This window comes from Chiloscyllium plagiosum, unplaced genomic scaffold (genome assembly GCF_037043375.1).
Source record: "Chiloscyllium plagiosum isolate Xiang-an unplaced genomic scaffold, Cpla_swu_hap1 HiC_scaffold_3, whole genome shotgun sequence".
In the NCBI taxonomy this organism is placed as follows: Eukaryota; Metazoa; Chordata; class Chondrichthyes; order Orectolobiformes; family Hemiscylliidae; genus Chiloscyllium; species Chiloscyllium plagiosum.
In genome coordinates this window covers 62,542,588-62,562,546 of record NW_028270141.1, presented here as the reverse complement: position 1 = coordinate 62,562,546, position 19,959 = coordinate 62,542,588, and the positions used below count along the sequence as shown (strand labels likewise).

At 41.0% G+C, this 19,959-nt stretch overlaps 1 protein-coding gene across 5 annotated transcripts in view; it reads right to left on the bottom strand.

The window, feature by feature from the left end:
- Positions 1 to 19,959, bottom strand: part of ccm2 (CCM2 scaffold protein) — a 127,541-nt gene that overhangs the window by 60,496 nt on the left and 47,086 nt on the right. For all 5 annotated transcript variants that reach the window (XM_043682484.2, XM_043682476.2, XM_043682487.2 and 2 more), the window contains 3 exons: positions 16,131 to 16,307; positions 5,915 to 5,998; positions 5,012 to 5,195 (listed from right to left, as the gene is read on the bottom strand). In XM_043682484.2, coding sequence (XP_043538419.2) covers positions 5,012 to 5,195; positions 5,915 to 5,998; positions 16,131 to 16,307 — 445 coding nt within the window. The remainder of the gene's footprint in view (positions 1 to 5,011; positions 5,196 to 5,914; positions 5,999 to 16,130; positions 16,308 to 19,959) is intronic.

Genomic DNA, 19,959 nt, shown 5'->3' with positions numbered 1-19,959 from the left:
GATAATTGCTCTATCAGTTTTATAGTTATTTCTTTGTTTATTGCCTGTTCCACCATGAAGTATTACTTGGTGGCCTATAGACTATGCTTATAGATATTTTTTCCTCCTTACTATTTTAAATTTCCATTCGCATTGAATCAACCTTTTTCTCCTTTGAGCCTATATCATCTTTCTGATGCCATCTTTAATTATCAGAGCTAAACCTCCCTTTCCTCCCTGTCTGCCTTTCCCAATAGTTAGATATCCCCGAATATTTAACTCCCAGTCATGACCACCCTGCAACCACATCTCTGTAATAACCACTAAATCACACCCATTTGCAATGATTTGTGCATTAATTCACTTACCTTGTTTCGAATGCTACAAGCATTCAGGAAAAGTACCCTTATACCAGTTTTTAAAGATTTTTTAAAATCTTAACACAGCCATCAGAAGAACCTTTGTTTTTAAACATTCGCTCCTTTTCTGGCACTACCTGGTTTCCACTCGTTTTGTTGCTGACACTGATCAACTGCTCCTTGCTTTTTATTTACTATCATAATTCCCTTTTTCCTTAAAACCTCACCCACCCTAGCTCACTCAGAGCCTTCCCTCAGGTTCCCAAACACCCTGCCAAACTAGTAACTATCTATAGCACAGCATACCAATAACCTCTTCAGATGCCCAGTTTGGTTCTGCCAGGTCAATTTGGATCCAGATCCCATCACAGCTTAATTCCAAGCAGATTAAATAGCTGCATGCAGAAGTGATAAGGAGAGGATAACTGCCTTTGAGAAGATAGCAACGGACAGAACACAATAGTAAGGAACTCCAGTAAAGCAGAAATTGACTTTTTTTTAAAAAAAGGTTTTTCAGCAGTCTTGTCGGGAATTTCAAATAGTGGGAATGGAGGTTAGGGCAGTTCAACGTTCCTCCTGCAGAATGTGGAAGGTAAGGGTTACTAGTAGCGTCCCTGCTGACTGCATCTATTGCAAGCCCACCAACTCCAGCTTCTCAAAAAGCGCATTAGGGAACTGGAACTTTAACTTCGGATCAGTTGGGAGGTGGAAGGGGTTATTGACAGGAGTTACAGTGAGGTAATCACACCTCAGGTAAAAGAAAATGGTAGATGGGTTACTGTCAGGGGACGGAAAGGGAACTGGCAGACAGTGCAGGGATCCCCTGTGGCCATTCCCTCAAAAACAAGTATACGGATTTGGATACAGTTGGCGATGATAACGTACCACGGGTAAGCAATGGGGGACAGGTCTCTGGCAGCCTAACCCTGTTTCTCAGAAAGGAAGGGGGAAAGAGGATCAGAGCATGAGTCATTGGGGATTCCATAGTTAGTGTTTCTGTGGAAACTAGGTTGATGCGTTGCCTCCCAGGTGCCAGAGTTCACTATGTCTTTGACTGTGTTTTCAGGCGGAGGGGTGCAGCCCTAAGTCGTGGTCCACATAGGCACAAATGACATAGGTAGGAAAAGGGATGGGGTATTAAAGCAGACATTTAGGGAACTAGGGTAGAAGCTTAGAGAGACAAAACCAAAACAAAAACAAAACCAAACCATCTCTGGTTTGCTGCTGATGTCACATGCTAGCAAAATGAGGAATAGGGAAAGCAAGTATTTGAACGTGTGGCTGCAGGGATGGTGCAAGAGAGAGGATTTAGGATTCCTGGATAAGTGGGGTTAGGTGGGACTTCTATAAACAGGTTGGTCTTCACCTGAACCATAGGGGTACCAATATCCTGAGTGGAAAATTAGATAATGCTCTTCAGGTGGGTTTAAAACTAATTTTAGCAGGGGGATGCAAACCAAAATTGTAGTTTGAATATATGGGAGTATGAGTTTACTGAAGTCAGAACTAATATTTCAAGATCGCAAGGCGGCACCGGCAGGCAAGAAATTGGGGTTTGAAGTGTGTCTGCTTCAATGCCAGGAGCATCCAGAATAAGAAGGTGGGTGAACTTGCAGCGTGGGTTGGTACCTGGGACTTCGATGTTGTGGACACTTCGGAGACATGGATGGAGCAGGGACAGGAATGGTTATTGCAGGTTCCAGCATTTAGATGTTTCAGCAAGAACAGAGATAATGGTAAAAGAGCGTGTGGTGTGGTAGTGTTAGATTGAGGACAGTTACGGTTGCAGAAGGATGTTTGAGACTCCTCTACAGAGGTAATATGAGCTGAGATTAGAAACAGGAAGGGAGAGGTTACCCGGTTGTGAGTTTTCTATAGGTCTCCAAATAGTTCCAGGGATGTAGGAGAATAGGATAGCAAAGATGATCCTTGATGGGAGAGAGGGGGTCAGGCTAGTTATTATGGGGTTTTCAACTTTCCAAATATTGACTGGGAATTCGACAGTTCAAGTACTTTAGATTGGTCACTTTTGACCAGTGTGTGCAGGAGTGTTTCCTGACAGTATGTAGACAGGCTAATAAGGGGCAAGGCCACATTAGATTTGGTACTGGGTAATGAACCCAGCCAGGTATTAGATTTAGAGGTAGGTGAGCACTTTGGGTGATAGTGACCACACTTTGGGTGATAGTGACCACAATTCAGTTATGTTTACCTTATTGATGGAAAAGGGATAGGTATGTACCACAGGGCAAGAGGTACAGCTAAGGGAAAGGCAATTACAATGTGATTAGGCAAGATTTAGGATGCATAAGATGGTGAACAAAACTGCAGGGGATGGGCACAATTGAAATGTGGAGCTTATTCAAAAGGACCATGTACTGCAGTCAGGTCCTTGATAAGTATGTACCGGTCAAGCAGGGAAGAAGTTGTCAAACACGGGAGCAGTGGTTTACTAAGGAAGTAAAGGGCTTATGTTAGGATGAGATGTGAAGGCTCAGTTAGGGTGCTTGAGAGCTACAAGTTAGCCAGGTAAGACCTAAGGACAGAACGAAGGAGTGCCAGAAGGGGATATGAGAAATCATTGACGGATAGGATCAAGAAAAATTCTCGGGTTTTCTATAGCTATATCAGGAATAAAAGAATGCCTAGACTAAGATCAGGGACAATCAAGCAGAGTAGTGGGAAGTTGTGCGTGGAGTCAGGAGATATAGGAGGAGAAGCGTTAAATGAATAGTTTTGGTCAGTATTCACACTAGAAAAAGATAATGTGGTCGAGGAGAATACGGAGATACAGGTTACTAGACCAAATGGGATGGAGGTGCATAAGGAGAAGTGTTAGCAATTCTGGAAAGTTTAAAAATAGATAACTCCCCTGGGCCATATGGGATTTATCCAAGGATTCTCTGGGAAGCCAGGAGATTGCAGAGCCTTTGGCTTTGATCTTTATGTCGCCGTTGTCTATCGAAATAGTGCCAGAAGACTGGAAGATAGCAAATGTTGCTCCCTTGTTCAAGAAGGGGAGTAGAGTCAACCCTGGTAATTATAGACCTGAGAGTCTACTTTAATCCATTTATTCATTTCTAGATGATTGTATATCCTCTCTCTTATAACCCTTTCCAACATTTCACCCACAACTAGTGATAGTCAACACGGTTTTGTGAAGGGTAGGTCGTGCCTTACAAACCTTATTGAGTTTTTTTTTAAGATGACGACTAAACAGGTGGATGAGGGCAAAGCCATTGATGTGGAGTATATGAATTTCAGTAAGACATTTGATAAAGTTCCCCATTGTAGGCTACTGCACAAAATATGAAGATGTGGGATTGAGGGTGATTTTGCGGTTTGGATCAGAACTTGGCTAGCTGAAAGACAACAGAGGGTGGTGGTTGATGGAAAATATTCACCCTGGAGTTCAGTTACTAGTGGGATACTGCAAGGATCTGTTTTGGGTCCACTGCTGTTTGTCATTTTTATAATTGAGGATGAGGATGTAGAAGAATGGGTTAGTAAATTTACGGATTTCACCAAGATCAATACAGTGGGTAGTGATGAATGATGTTGTTGGTTACAGAGAGACAAGAGATAAGCTGTACAGCTGGGCTGAGGGGTAGCAAATGGAGTTTAATGTGGAAAAGTGAGGTGATTCACTTTTGAAGGAGTAGTAGGAATGCAGACTACTGGGCAAATGGTAAGATTCTTGATAGCGTAGATGAGCAGAGAGATCTCTATGTCCAGGTATATAGATCCTTGATAGTTGCCAGTTTGATAGGGTTGTTAAGACGGCATAGTGTGTTAGCTTTTATTGGTAGATGGATTGAGTTTCAGAACCATGAGATCACGCTGCAGCTGTACAAACCTCTGACATGGCCACATTTGGAGTATTGCGTACAGTTCTGGTCACCACGTTACAGCTTTGGAAAGGGTTCAGAGGAGATTTATTGGAATGTTGCCTGGTATTGAGGAAAGATCTTACGAGCTTGAGGTTGTTTTTGTTAGAGAGAAGTTGAGAGGTGACTTAATTGAGACACAAGGTAATCAGAGGGAGAGACCGGTTGGACAGTGAGAGCCTTTTTCCTTGTATGGTGGCTAGCATGAGGGGACGTAGCTTCAAATGGAGGGGTGATAGACATAGAATAGATGTCAAAGGTAGTTTATTTAGTCAGTAGTAGGGGTGTGGAATGCACTGCCTGCAACAGTAGTAGACTCACCAACCTTAAGGGCACTTGAATGGTCATTGGATGTGCATATGGATGAGAATGGAATAGTGTAGGTTAGAAGGGCTTCAGATTGGTTCCACAGGTCGGTGCAGTATGGAGGGCCAAAGGGCCTGCACTGCGCTGTAATGCTCTATGTTCTATGAGGAAGAATTTGGGGGTGAGAATTTCCACCGATGGCATTGTCAGAAGAAATGCAGTTGCCTTATTCTTTAGTAGGAGGAGTGTTCAGAATTAGGCGAAAAATTAACGTGTGTGAAGTGATAATGCCTTAAAATGCTCTTTTTGCTTATAATTTATGCTGCTGATATGTGACAAACACTTGCATTATGAAAACAGTCTACTGCCATTAATGTGTAGCAGATACAAAAGTTAACTTTTTTTTTAAACAATGCACATGCTTTTGTCTTAGATGCCAGGATGAATTGGGAGAATATCCTACCGAAGCACAAAACTTACCAGTTTTAAAAATGACCAGGTGAAGGGAATCATCTCTGATATAAGAGACTGCTGCAATGTCATGGATTGGAAGTCGGAGGATAATATCTTCACCATCTCGCCACACCAATTTAACATTGTATGCAGACACACTAATCACAGCATCTTGTTCTGATGTTAGTGGTCCTGGAAGCTGATGTGCCCTCTGAAAATTAAGAAAACATTTGTAAATAAATACCCATACCAGGCAACTTCCCAATAAATCTCCTCTGAACCCTTTCCAAAGCTGTAACGTGGTGACCAGAACTGTACGCAATACTCCAAATGTGGCCATGCCAGAGGTTTGTACAGCTGCAGCGTGATCTCATGGTTCTGAAACTCAATCCATGAAAACGACTAACTCGAACTAGTTAACCAAACTAGTTATGTGAGCAGCTAGCTGAAAATACTTTGCTCTCATAATTTCATCAGATAGGGAGTATAATTTTAGCTTTTCAGATTGCACACAGAAGGTGCTTAGTTTCAAATAAGGCCTAAATAATCATCAACATCATTGTAATAACTTGCCATTTCTCTAATACCTTAAAACAACAATGCCCTGAAGCATTTTACAGCCTAGGATGTTTCTTTGTTTAAAATATAGGCAATACCATAGTATAAGAGAACGCAGCGCCACATAGCAATACACCATTAAAGCAATGAGATCAAGTGACCAAGTAATCGGTTACTGTGATGCTAGGCAAGGAATGTGTTAGCTAGGACACTGGCAAAAGCTCCTTATTTCTTGCAAGATGCTTTGGAAGTTTAACTATATGGACCTTTATCCATTAGGGATTTAAAACACCATTCTACAGAAAGGCAAACTGTAGACCTGGTTTTATGTGCAGTAACCTTCCCAAATAGAACAATGAAAGCATTACTCACCCTTGCATTATCTAACAAATGCAGTATCTCAGTTCGACTGGATGGATTCAGGTAACCAGGCACTGACGTGAGTTGCCCTAAATACTACAATAAAGAGAGGACGCTAATCAAGCAATTAATAAATCCATGAAATTTGTTGAATGCAGGCAAATAAAGTACAAATTAGTGGAAGTACACAACAATATTGAATAATCTGTGATCTCTGCATATAAATCACTAAGTAACAATTTTAATAGAAGACTAAATAAGAGCTTACATTTGAAAGACATGAAACATGACAGATCTTAAATAATTTTAGTTAATTATACAGCAATTCCTCAAACTTGTGGTACAGAAGTGTGATGATTCTGCGCCTTTAACAAGGTTAGGTTGTCTATCGTTATTTTTTCAGAGTGTCATAAAGGTACAGGTTCCAGGAGGTTTAGGGTTGAAGGGTTTTAGGGTCAATTTGATTATAACTAACAGATACTGCCTCAGGCAAAATGCTTTCAAGTTTAAAAAATACTTGTACAATGAAAGGGAGTGGCCAGTTCTCCAAGTTCAGCTTTTCTCTGGTCTGGTTTGGTTTGAGCAGTCTGTGTGCTTTAGGTGGATAGTCAGTCAATCAACTTTGAAGCTACTGGCCCAAGAAATAACTACATGGAAGAAGGGGTTCCATGCTGAATATCTCTGCCATCTCTCTCTCTCTTCCCTGTAAGACCCTGTGTTTGATTTTTACCTTTTGTGCCAAAGGGTGTTTATGGGGTCTCTTGCAAATATGTGGAACAGCATCAGTAAATTGGGATAATTTGTTTGGGTTTTGGATAGGTTAAGTTATTCGGTATTCTGTTCTTTTGTTTATGTTTCATTCGGTAATCTTGTAAATAAATTGTTTTGTTTAAAAAAAAAAAAAAACTGGTTTGACCAGCTGCATCACTCCAGGAAATATCCGTTTTACACCTGCTTAAAACAATTCACAAAATTAGGGTCCGGGCTACTTTCTTGAAACATTGAGGGGTTTGACTTGGTCTATAACAGACTGGAGGAGGCTTTGCAGGACTTATTCTGTAGCTCCGATTTCGAATTAGAGTTTTTGGACTCAAAGGCAGCGAATGGTAGGGGTTAGTATCTTTTGTTCCAGGTGAATTCAGTTGGTTTAAACAGTGCTTGGGATAGTAATGGCTCTTTCAGTCACTAAAGAGGTTTCTAGGGGTGGAAGAAGTGATTTTTGAGGTTTTCGAAAAGGTGGTTAAGGCCAAGCTGCTGGAATTAGCAGATAAACTGAGGTCGGAGCTGCCTCCTTCTGAAAAGAAATGAGAGATAATTACAATAGCTCAACATTTAAGATTGTTGGAAATGCCATCAGAATCTTTAGAGATGGCTGAAACTCAATTGAAAATGAAGCAACTGGAGTTAGAGGCAAAAGTCAAGAAAAAAGCAACAAAATGAAACGGTTTAAATTATTAAAAGGAAAGGAAAGAGAGAGAAGGAGGAGTTTGAACTTCAGAAATTGGCACTTAAACAGAAAAGTCAGCTTAAAAAGGACTAATATGAAGGCTGAAGATAAGCTTAGTGAGGAAGAGAGTCAGGATGAGTAAACCCATGGTAGCCAAAGGCCTGAAAAGAAACTATTAAAATATATTCAAGTTTTGCCTAAATTTGAGAAGAAGAATGTGGAAGCCTTTTTCATCTCATTTGAAAAGGTAGCTAAGCAAATGTGGTGGCCAATTTGTAAACAAAATTTGTAGGTAAAGCTAGTGAGGTAACGGAGGCATATGAGGTGGTGAAGAAAGCCATCTTAAGTGCATATAGGCTACAGACAATGTTTTAGGAATCTAAGGAGGGATTTTGGTCAAACCTACATTGAGTTTGAAAGGATCAAACCAAGTAATTTTGATAGGTGGATAAGGACATTAAAAATAGAGCAAACCTATGATGTTCTTAGATTATTATTTTGGAGGAATTCAAAAATTCACTTCCTGAAGTAGTGAGAACTCATGTGGAAGTGCAGAAAATTAAAATGGCAAGATTAGCAACTAAAATGGCTAATATTTATGAATTGGTCCATAAATCAAAGTTTGGCTTCTGCATCAATTTCAATCTGTGAGATATAGAAATTAGGGAAGAGAGAAATCCTCATGCAGAAAAGGAAAAGATGGATCTTAGGGAAAATCATAAGGATAACTTACCACAGGATAAAAAAAAAGGAAACCCCTGAAGCAGAAAGAGAAGTTAAAAAACTCTGGTGTTTTCACTGCAATAAAATAGGCCACGTGAAATCAGTGTTGGTGGTTCAGGAAAAACACTAGGAAACAGGATAAGCCAGGGAATTTTGTTGGAGTGGTAACAGAAAGCACAGTGGAGGTTCGAAAGCTGCACCAACCTGGTTGGAGGTTGGTTGAGGAGGAAGTGCCAGATCTTCTTAAACCATATACCTGCAAAGGTAAAGTTTATTTGCATCGGCCAGGAGCAGCAGGCAAAGAGCTTACTATCTTGAAAGATACAGGATCCTCCCAATCTGTGATGTTGAAAGATGAGGAGAGATTACCTCTGAAGGACTATTGCCAGGATCCTCCCAATCTGTGATGTTGAAAGATGAGGAGAGACTACCTCTGAAGGACTATTGCCAGAAAAGTGCCAATAACAGGAATTTATGGTGAGACAAGAGCTCATTTATGTAGAATGAGGTCAGAGTGTCCAGTAAAAAGTGGAGGAATCGTGGTTGGAATACTGGACAAACTGTCAGTTCCAGGAATACAATTTGTCCTTGCTAACGATATAGCAGGGTCACAGGAGTGAACTGTAGTTGAAAGACTAGTGGAAGCTCAGGCAGCTGATCTATTTCAGGACACTTTCTGGGATCTTTTCCGACATGTTCAGTAACAAAGTCACTGAGTCACCATTTGAAATAGGAGAGATCAGAAAGTACAGATAATAAAGTTGAATTGTAATTAGCAGAGACCCTGTTTGATCAGATGGTTTGCACAAGCCAGCAGCAGATAGATGATAAAGCAGACATCTTTAGCTCAGATAAATCAACTGAGTTATAGCAGAAAGATGGAAATTTAAAGCAACTGTATTAAAAAAATACACAGAAAAAGAATCCAAATGTATCCCTAAATGCTATCTTTAAAAAAAAAAATCACATTCAGGCAGATGAGAAATGGGCAGAAGTTCTTAAAGTCGTATTGCCAGTGGATTTCGAAAGGTGGTGCTGCGAGTAGCGCACGAGCTGCTAGGGGTTACTTAGGGGTGAGAAAAACCCAAGCTAAAATACAAAAACATTTTTACTGGCCTGGATTGCATAAGGATGTAGTTGAATTTTGTTACTGGAAAACCACAGGTAGTAATAAAACCCACACCTTTATTACTTATTTGAGGAACCTTTTAATTGATTGCATCTGTTCTCTTCTATTTGTGTTTCATTTGGTGATCTTGTAAATAAATTGTTTTATTTAACACAGTGGTTTGACTAGCTGCTTACACTGCTTTAAACAACTGGCAAAGTTGGGTCGAGCTACTTTCTTGAAATGTTTTGAAGGCGTCTGGCCTGGTTCACAACAGAACTGATTCTGTTCTAGCCCTACTCCTCCACTAGTCATACATTTTAAATTTAACCAGGTTGATATGGTCAACTGTATAGGTTTAGATTATATATAGTTTACAAGAAACAATTCAGCCAGGATTGTTGTTTCCAAATAATGCTCCATAATGCTTCCTGGCTATGATGTCAAAGGCTTTTGTAAGGTCAAAAAGGTGGCCATGTCCAGGGTAGGTTCTTTGCATGATAGCTGCAGGAGAAATGCAGAGAAGTGAAAATGTCTATTGTACCCCTCTTTGGCCAAAGGCTGCGCTGCAATTCTGGGAGGCATTCCTCAGCCACAAGGAGATGGTTGAGGAGGATCTTGGCAACGTCTTTTCCAAATGGTTGACAACAGTGAGATTTCCCCTGTACTTCTCACAGTCAGACATGTTTTTTTTTGAAAACGCTCATGACTATGGCATGAGCTCTCCCAGAATGCTATCCTCCTCCCAGAGAAGACAGACAAAGGCACGTAGCTGCAGTATGAACTCTTTACCTCCACACTTCAATGCCTCAGCAGGGCTACCATCTGATCCAGCAGCCTTGTTCTTCTTGAGCTGGCAGATGGACTTCTCTACTTAGTGTGTGGCTGGGATGTTGCTAAGCTTATGGTGTATCGCAGTCAAGGACTCTCAGATCGATGACAGAGCTCTGGTTGAGGTCTCCACAAAAGTTCTCCCTCTGCATAGCTTCTTTGTCTTTGATAAGAGTCACTCAGTCCTTGGCCAGCAGTGGGGTGGGGCCTTGGATGTTTGATCCATAGGTTGTTTTAGCAACACAGAAGAAATCCTGCACATCATGGTTGTCGGTCATTTGTTGGGCTTCCAGTGCTTTCTCCATCCAGCACCTGTTCTTTATGTCACAGGTTCACGGTTTTACACTCAAATGCCATTAGTTCTGGGATCTCCTGATCATTTTCGTCAAACTAGTCCTGGTGATTCCTGCTTAAGTGACTGACTGGTTTTGCAGACAATGATAGCAACCTTGAGGGCAGACCAGAGACAGTTGGAATCTTGCGACCCGAAGTCAGTGAGGACTGCTAGGTTTGTGGAGAGAAACCGGTTGAACAAGGTTCTCTTTTCTGGGTCTGAGGGGGCCTTAACATTGAGTTCTTGCAGCACCACTTCTGTTGTCTCTGCTGTGGCGTGGCTATATTTATGTTAATCCTGGCTCAGATGAGGTGATGGCTCATCCAGTCATCAGTTCCTGGCAATGCACAGGTGACTCTAACGTCTTTCTGATCCCTTGTTCTGATAATGGCAAAGTCAAGGTGGGGTCAGCATTTGGAGCTCGGGTTTTGCCACGTCTTTTTTTGTTTGTCAATGGCTGAACAGTGCTGTTGATGAGAACATTATGGTCAGGAGAAGGGCAGGACATCTACTTCCCTACTTTCTCTCCCAATTACATCATCCCAGAAATCTGCACTTTTGCTGACCTTGATGCTGAAGTCGCCGAGGATGATTAGTTCGCCCACTGCAAGGACCAGAGACAGACTGGTCAAGGCTGAGTAGAATTCCACCTTGCCCTCAGCTGCTGCCTTCAATGTTGGTGCATATGTACCAAATACCATGACAGACTGGTTCTGAGCAAGGATGAGTTGGAATGTCATGTGGCAGTCACTTATTCTGCAGAGGCTAAAGTTGGCCCACCAGTTTGTGATGGCGCAGTCAAGTCCATGAATGTGGCATTCTTCTTTGGCCTGGTCTTCCCAGAAAGACGACTGGTCACCACCTTCTCATCTATCCATTCCACCCTATCACCACCAATGCCCACCTGCATCTATCGCCTTCCCAGGTAACATTTCCCCAGCCCCACCCTATTTATCTCAGTCCCCTTCCCCCCAACACATTCCAAAATGTCGATTCTCCTGCTCCTAGGATGCTGCCTGACTTGTTGTGCTTTTCCAGTGCCACACTTTTCGACCTTGCTCTGAGGTGCTCTTCACCTGTCTGCTGAATTTCACTTGGGGTGGTGATATCAATATCGCAGTGCCCGAGTTCCCAGGCAATGATGGTGATGCAGTGTTCCAGCCCATCACTGACAGGACTGTCCATAAGGTTTCTGATGTTCCAGGCCCCGATCATCATCCTGAGGGTGTGGAGAAACCATTGCACATTGACTACCAGCGGCGAGTGGGGGGGGGGGGGTCCAAGACAACTGAAACCAGGCATGACTGCTTGGCCTGAGGAAGAGTGCAGACAAATGGTTCAGTGAAGGGGAGCACGTCCTGCTGAGGCAGTGAGAGATCAGAGACGAGACTAGTAGGAGGAAGGAGAGAGGATAAAAAGGATAGCATGGCTGCTACCGTTGTGCTTAGTGTGCTGATCACTTCCACCGATCACAAAATTACTGAACTGGCAGGAATTTATATAAACACTGGGGCTGGGATTTTAGAAAATGGCTGGGCTGGGGAGTTATATCTGTAGGAACACTCTGCCAGAGACCTCTACCACAGCCTGCCTCGGCACAGACGTTACCAATAACTTCAGAAGTTAGCAACACCATGGAGTCACTGAATTTTATTAAAACTTCACAAATTCAACCAGTGGAGGAGTGGGATTTCTATTAAAAATTGTTACTTAATGTAAAACAAAGAGCATAAGTGAGTTGGGATGTGCCAACTCCATGCTTCACTGATTATGGCCTTGACAGCCAAGTCCAGACATACTCTTCCTAGTAAATCACTCAAAAGGTAGAAGACAGAGGTTGGTGGTGGAGGGTTGTTGAATCAGGTTGGAGACCTGTGACCAGTGGAGTGCCACAAGGATTGGTGCTGGGTCCACGACTTTTTATCATTTACACAAATGATGTGGATGTGACCATAAGAGGTATAGTTAGTAAAGTTTGCAGATGACACCAAAATCGGAGGTGTAGTGGACAGCGAAAATTACCTCAGATTACAACTGGACCTTGATCAGATGGGCTAATGGGCTGAGAAGTGACAGATGGAGTTCAATTCAGATAAATGCGAAATGCTGCATTTTGGGAAAGCAAATCAGAGCAGGACTTATACACTTAATGGTAAGGTCCAAGGAAGTGCTGCTGAACAAAGAGACCTTGGAGTGCAGGTTCATAGCTCCTTGAAAGTAGTGACAGATAGATAGGATAGTGAAGGCGGTGTTTGGTATGCTTTCCTTTATTGGTCAGAGTATGAGTATAGGAGTTGAGAGGTTGTGTTGAGGCTGTACAGGACATTGGTTAGACCACTGCTGGAATACTGCGTGCAATTCTGGCCTCCTTCCTGGCGGAAAGATGCTGTGAAATTTGAAAGGGTTCAGAAAAGATTTACAAGAATGTTGCCAGGGTTGGAGGATTTGAGCTATAGGGAGAGGCTGAACAGGCGGGGGCTGTTTTCCCTGGAGTGTCAGAGACTGAGGAGTGACCTCAGAGGTTTACAAAATCATGAGGGGCATGGATAGGGTAAATAGACAAAGTCTTTTCCCTGGGGTAAGGGAGTCCAGAACTAGAGGGCATAGGTTTAAGGTGAGAGGGAAAATATATAAAAGGGACAACTTTTTCACAGAGGGTGGTACGTGTATGGAATGAGCTGCCAGAGGAAGTGATGGAGGCTGGTACAATTGCAACATTTAAAAGGCATTTGGATGGGTATATGAATAGGAAGGGTTTGGAGGGATATGGGCCAGGTGCTGACAGGTGGGACTAGATTAGGTGGGGATATCTGGTTGGCATGGACAGGTTGGACCGAAGGGTCTGTTTCCATGTTGTACATTTCTATGGTTCTATGGCAAGGCACCTCTCATCTTGACTAAGAGGGGGTGGACCTAGATCGTTTGGGTGGTCAGCACTTCAGAAGCACAGGGTGACATAGGTGTAGCGCCAGTGCTAGTGTTTCACCCTGAGCCTGGTTACATGTAACGCATCTACCTGGGTACAAACTGCATGATACTCCTCAACCTTGGACGACTGAGCCAAAAAGTCACTGACACAGTAGTAAGACTGCTAACAAGGCGATGCGGTTTCAAATCAGATGGAGATTTCCTACTCACTGCAGCACAAAACCCCTCAACATTAGTTGAATGACTAAGAACAAGGGGGCATACTTAAAATGAAAAGCATGAGGTTTACAGTGGATTTGATGAAAAGCTTTTTCATTCAGTGTGGTGAAGGTTTGGAATAGACTGGGAGGATAGTCAAGGTGGGAAACCCTTCAACCTTTTTTAAAAGATACTTAAATGAATACTTAAAGTGTCATACATTTAAGGCTAGGGTCTAGCATGGGAATACAGGACTAGTGTGAGTAGCAATACATTCTTGGCAGTACAAAAAGACTCGTTGAGCCAAAAGACCTCTTCTATACTCTGTGAATCTATGAATTTAGGAGAAAGAGAAAAGTGGACAGAATTAATGGAATAGCTGATCTTTACTCATTTGGTGATTCCACATCTCAAATCTAAAAAGCTAAAAAGACAGTTTCAACAAACTCCAAACAGCAGAATACACAATAGGTTAATTTATGATTTTAATTCTCCCAGTGTCTGCGTGGGTTTCCTCAGAGTGCTCCGGTTTCCTTCCACAATCCAAAAATGTGCAGGTTAGGTAAATTGCCTGTAGTGTTAGGTGAAGGGGTAAATGTAGGGGAACGGGTCTGGGTGGGTTACGGGTCGGTGTGGACTTGTTGGGCTGAAGGGCCTGTTTCCACACTGGAAGTAGTCTAAAAGATCTAAAAAAAAAGCTTCAGAGAAGCTATTAGACTTTGAAACAGTTATGTTCATAGTCATATATGTTCCTTTTGTTCAGTTAAATTGTTTAATTGAATCTTGTAGTCAAAAATCAGGAGCTAAGTGGAAATGCAAGTTGTCACGTCATTAAAGATCAATTTCATGTCAAAAATGTGACAACACTAGGTTTCCACGGTCAGTGGAGTCAGACTATTTGTACTTATGAAGTGCTTTAACTGAAAATGCATGACTCTCAGCAGGTAAAACGCATCTTAAAAAAAAATAGCCTTCACCTCAGATACAGGTTAAGATCAGGGAAGACAAAGTGTACACTTCATCTCAGCACCATTATAAAAACATTCCATGGGATAAGAATGCTTGGTAGACAACAACTCCTTTTTGGGACAGATGCCACTAGTCATTTGCAGCAAGTACAGCATGGTGGCTGCAAATTTCAGTAGAGATAATCTCTGCCAGTTTGTCATCTCTCAGCTACTGAAAACTCCTAACAGACAGCCTGCGTGGTTTCCAATTAGATTCCCATCAGTTTTGGGCTTTCACAGCTCTTCTATCCACATTATAAGGTGCCTTCCTAATGTCAGCAGTACGCACATTTGTGTTAACCTGTTGCCACCTCTTAGTACAATCTTTCAAACAGTAGGGAATGGGCCATGCATCCATCTTGCTTCAAGTTCTAAGTCACTACACTTTCGGCAGTACATTCACATGATCTGTAAAACTGATTAATTACTCAAATGAGTAACTGGAATGTTAAGTTGCAGAAAAGAATATTTAAATTGCTTATTGATAAGTGGCCACTTTGAGTTAACTGACTTGAAAACAATATGTCAATTAACATGCCTTTTAACCAGGTAGAAAAACATCCAAAACATTTGTCTCCAGAGCCTAAACTCAGGTACTCAAAGTCTTCAGGCTCCCTGACAGTTCTACCTTCCCATGTATATACATTGAACATTTTTAGACGAGCGTTTAAACGTCAACTCAAACGTCCTCTAAACATTGGATCCTGTTTTAAAATAGGCTCTTAACCCCCATGCCCCAACACTGCACAGAAGGGCCATGGTGTTTGGTCCAACACTCCTATAATGACATGCTTTGAGTTGTGCATGTTCAATTAGGCTGAATAAAAAGGAATATAGGTATATTGGTGCTGATTTTTTCCTTAATGCCCCATCACAGGTGTATCAATTTTTTTTAAAAAAGTGAAGCTTTTCTTTTGTTGCTCCCCATTTAATCAAGTTTAGTCATAAAACCACATTTTGGGCTCTCAAAATTTTAACTCTTAATCCATCTCACCTCAGTCCAGTAAATGCGACTGAGGCAGCTGCCTAATGAGGCCAGATCATCCTCAAATCTCGTTCAGAAAATAAAGTTGCACTTCAGGAGTTAGTTCAATTATTTAAATGTTAGTCTACCTCCATTGGACATTAGAATAATGAAATGCAAATAATCAATGGTAAAAATAAAAAACTTCCTTCAAGAGTTTAAAAAAAGGGCAATTAGTCTCCACGATGCCAGCAAATGAGGCACCACTTGAGTGATGACCAGAGTAAATGAGAATATGATATGACAATTTTCAAAATAAAACTCAATAATCCTTTAAAAAAAGGAAGGCAGACAGAAAAATGAAAAGACATTGCTTTCATTTTTCAAAAACGAATGTGCTCAGTAATTCAAAAAGAAAAAAAGTTAATAGATTGGTTGCAGACCCAGATAGACTATTTATATTATGGTTCCTCTTTCTCAGCCCCTCCCAAAAGAAAGTCCATTCATGCAACAGAGCGCAAAAACAGGATGTGCATTAACAATGGATGGCAATAATTTTAAAAGGCAACACATGCATCCAAAGGATCAAACATATAGTTGTATTATACAGGTTTCTAAGAAAACGGATAGTAAATTTTAAAAAGCTACAGCTTATAATGAGGGGGTAGTTTCAGAACTTCAGTTCTACCTTTACTTCCTTTTCAATATAATCATTCAACAGAATCTCTGGTTCAACTCTGTGATCTGGCAAGGCCAGGGTAACTGTATGCAACGGTCTTCGTTCTGTAACCTTTTCTTGTGCCTTCTTATCACGTCCCTTCTCTCCTTTCAGGAAAACACGCTTAAACGGTGACACGATTCCAGGCTACAAATGCAAGCACAGGAGTTTCAGTTTAACATTTTGCAAATCAGTTGTTAAAAACATTGCATAAAACTACATTAAGATTGCTTGAGGTTATTAAGGCTACCTGGCCTTAAATCAGAAATACAAATTTATTGTAGTATCACTGAGTATTGATAATTTTTAATTTGACAAAATAAAAAGCCATTGCAAATGCAGTTAAGATATAAGCAGACTCTATTCCCAAATTCCAAAATGTAATTCTGCTTTTTGTAAAGTGTTAGCATTTGAATATCTTTTATTAGGTTTTGATTTCTGCTTTTGAATCTAGAGCATTACATTTTTCTGATAATTATATTTGCTTCCAAATTATTCCTTTTAAAGTCTGCAAAGAATTATCAGCATTGTATGACCTGAATCATGATGGCAAGTTATGAACTGGAATATAGTTCATGCTAAAATGTCACAGCGCTATTTGGACTGGGAGCAGTCTGCAGCAGAGAATGGAGCTTTTAAAAAAAAAGATAGATCTAGATTTTGATCAGGAAGGTTGGTCAGGCAAATGCTTCAGCTAGACGTAACCGCCAAGAAAATGGACATTAATGTAAAACTGAGCTCAGAGATGCCAAGATGTTCTGAGAAGAACGATTGAGTCATTAGTTAAAGAGTGACAGGAACCACACTGGGAATGAGAATCGGGGAGATGGGGTCCTCCTGGTGATGTCACTAGGCTAGATATTCTGAAGGTCCAGGCTAGATTTTATTTCTTCATAGGATGGGGGTGTTAGCATCACTTGATAGGTCAGCATTTAATGCCCATCCCACACTGCCATGCAGCAAGCAATAGTGAGCTGACTTCTTGAATGACTTCCACCTTTGGCTTGTAGGGACACAATACAGGTTAAAAGGTGGAGTTCCAGGATTTTCATTTAGTAAATAGTGAATAAATGGCAATAAGCAAAAGCTTGGGAGGTACCTTGCAGGTAGTGGTATTCCTATGCATCTACCACCTTCAAGGCAAAAGTGGCAGAGGTCAAGTGTTTGGAATTTGCTGTCACAGGAGCCTTAGTAAATTACTGCAGTGCATCTTCTACATGGCACACACAGCTGCAGGGCAGTGAACATTGAAGATGGTACATGGCTGGTGTTGAACTTTACTGTTGGAGCTACACTCACCCAGGCAAGCAGAAGTATTGCACTCACTCCACTTGTGATTTGTACAGCACGTGCAAACTTTGGCAAGTTAGGTGATGAGTTACTAAAGAATTCCTAGCTTCTGACTTGTTCTTATATCGGAACCAACTTTTACAGTGGTTATAATGAGTCAGTTCCATTCTCATCTGATCTTAAGAAAACAGCGCAATAGCCGTGCCATTGCCTCAGCGCCGGAATCACGTTCTAACCAATACAGGAAAGGAAAGTTCACGTTCTACAAAGAATGGTCTAAATTCTTCAATCACATGAAACCCAATTCATGTTGAAAAAACATGTGTTATAGCAGAACATGACAAACATTTTTATTAAGGCTAGAGTTGCTTGGGTGAAGTTTGGTGATCATGAATGTGTAACTTCACAAAACATGCAGATTACAATATACCAAACATTCGGGAACGAAAAAAGGCCTCAACTTAGAGCAATTAATAGTCACCTGGAATGATGCAGAGAGTCACCCACAGCTACAAAGTGCATCCCTCAACTTCTTTGAGGCTTCAACTTGATTTTCAAACTAAAACAAAAAGGTTCGCACCTGAAATTGGCAGACTCCTCCGTCCTCCAAAATCAAGCTACATGACCATCTGAATACTCCCTCTGCCCACTTGCCTGCATGGTTAGATATTTTCTAAAATCAAGCTATTCAGAGATGTTAGACATCTCTGCAGCAGGTAGGATGTGAATCCAGGCCTTACAGCCTGATACTGCGCTGCCATAAAGGGCCTCATATATGGATGCTTAAGTGATGCTTCATTAGTGATAGGCTGAAACTCCTGCATTGCTAGGAAAAGGGAAAAAAAAACATTTAGCCTGAGCCATACATGTTGAGATCATGTTTCATTTGAAAATGATCCAGGCTGCCAGTTCAGTCTTCAGGGAATGCTATGCTGATGTGCTCTCTTTTCAAAGGGCATTAAAATCAAACACCCACAAAACTCCGAGGTGAAGATAGATTTCTGAAAAAACAGTAATTAAATTATTCCACTGACCTAAAGAACGTTTATCCTGCAAATCAACATCATACAAATCTGATGTGGTCATTATCATGTTCTGTTTATAGTACTTGCTAGTGCACAAATTGACTAATGCACTTCTTGCATAACAGTGAGTACACCTCAAAATATTTCATTGGCTGCAAAGTGTTTTGACATCCTGTGGTCATGAAATGCACGATGTAAAAACACAATCATGGTTTCCTGCTCCTTTGGCTCTCAAAGCTATCCAAATGTCAGGTAGGACTGTTCAACTGAATGTCAGACATACATTGAAAACATGTAAAAATACAAATTTAATTTCAGACAACATCCCCATGAAACTATCATCCAATTATATAAAGGAATTGTGAACATCAACCCAGTGTGCAGACTACCATTTAATAACAGATTGCCAACATGGATCAGATAAATCAATTACTTTTTAAGCCTTTATTTGAATCAGAATTTGCTAACTTTCTGAACTTTCCCAAATCATTGCATTATTCAATCTTGGGATAGTGCAAACACGAGCAATATAAAACCAAAACAATGGTTACAATACAATTACTTGTCTTGAGCTTTCATTTTCAATTTTTGCCACTTCCGAGTGCACACATATCAAAATATGATCAATGTAAACAGCAAGAAAATAATGGTTCCTAAATCAGAAACATTAGACTCTACAAGCAAATAATCATGAAGCTGACTCCATAGATACTCAGGTGTAACTGCTACAAAACTTGCTCAGTAACAGGGAATGCCCAGATGGCCAAAAACCCATCTTCCGTTCCAAAGCTTTTTCCCTCAATTCTTAAATCACCAGCACTCCAAGGAGAGAAAAAAGGCAACACACCCCAGGGCTGTCTTCGAAGCAAGGCAAAATTGACATTGAATGACGAGGAGATAACTTGCCCATCAAACTGTATTACGTTTTGAGCTGTAACATCTTAAATAAATGCATTGGATAAAAGTTCAAGTAGCAGCAGCTCAGGATGCCTTGTCCCAAAAATGTATACAAGATAAACCTGTTCAGATAGGAGATGACCCACTTGGAGACCGATCCTCAAATAAGACAACTGATTTACCATCACTATTATGAACAAATTGAGAACTTTTACCATAAAATCAATTTGAAACTACGGATAAGGAGTACAAACTGAACTGTTTATCAATGAGGCGGCTTAAATTTATGCATGTGAAGCGTTACAAATGCAAACCATCAAATATGTATTGAAAAGTGAACTTTGCAAACTGCAGATCAAGAATCAGACTATCTTAAAAGTTGTAACAGCAGCATAGAACAGGAAATACTGTCACCACAGCTTCCTTCTGTAACTAGCTTTTATGGTGCTCACAATATGTTCTTTACATGTAAACATTAAACTCAGATAACCCTGTGTGCCAAATGGGCACTGGATAAATCCAAGATATTAATATAAACTTGCACTGCAACAGATTCATCTTTTAAAAAAGGTCTGAAGTCACTGTTA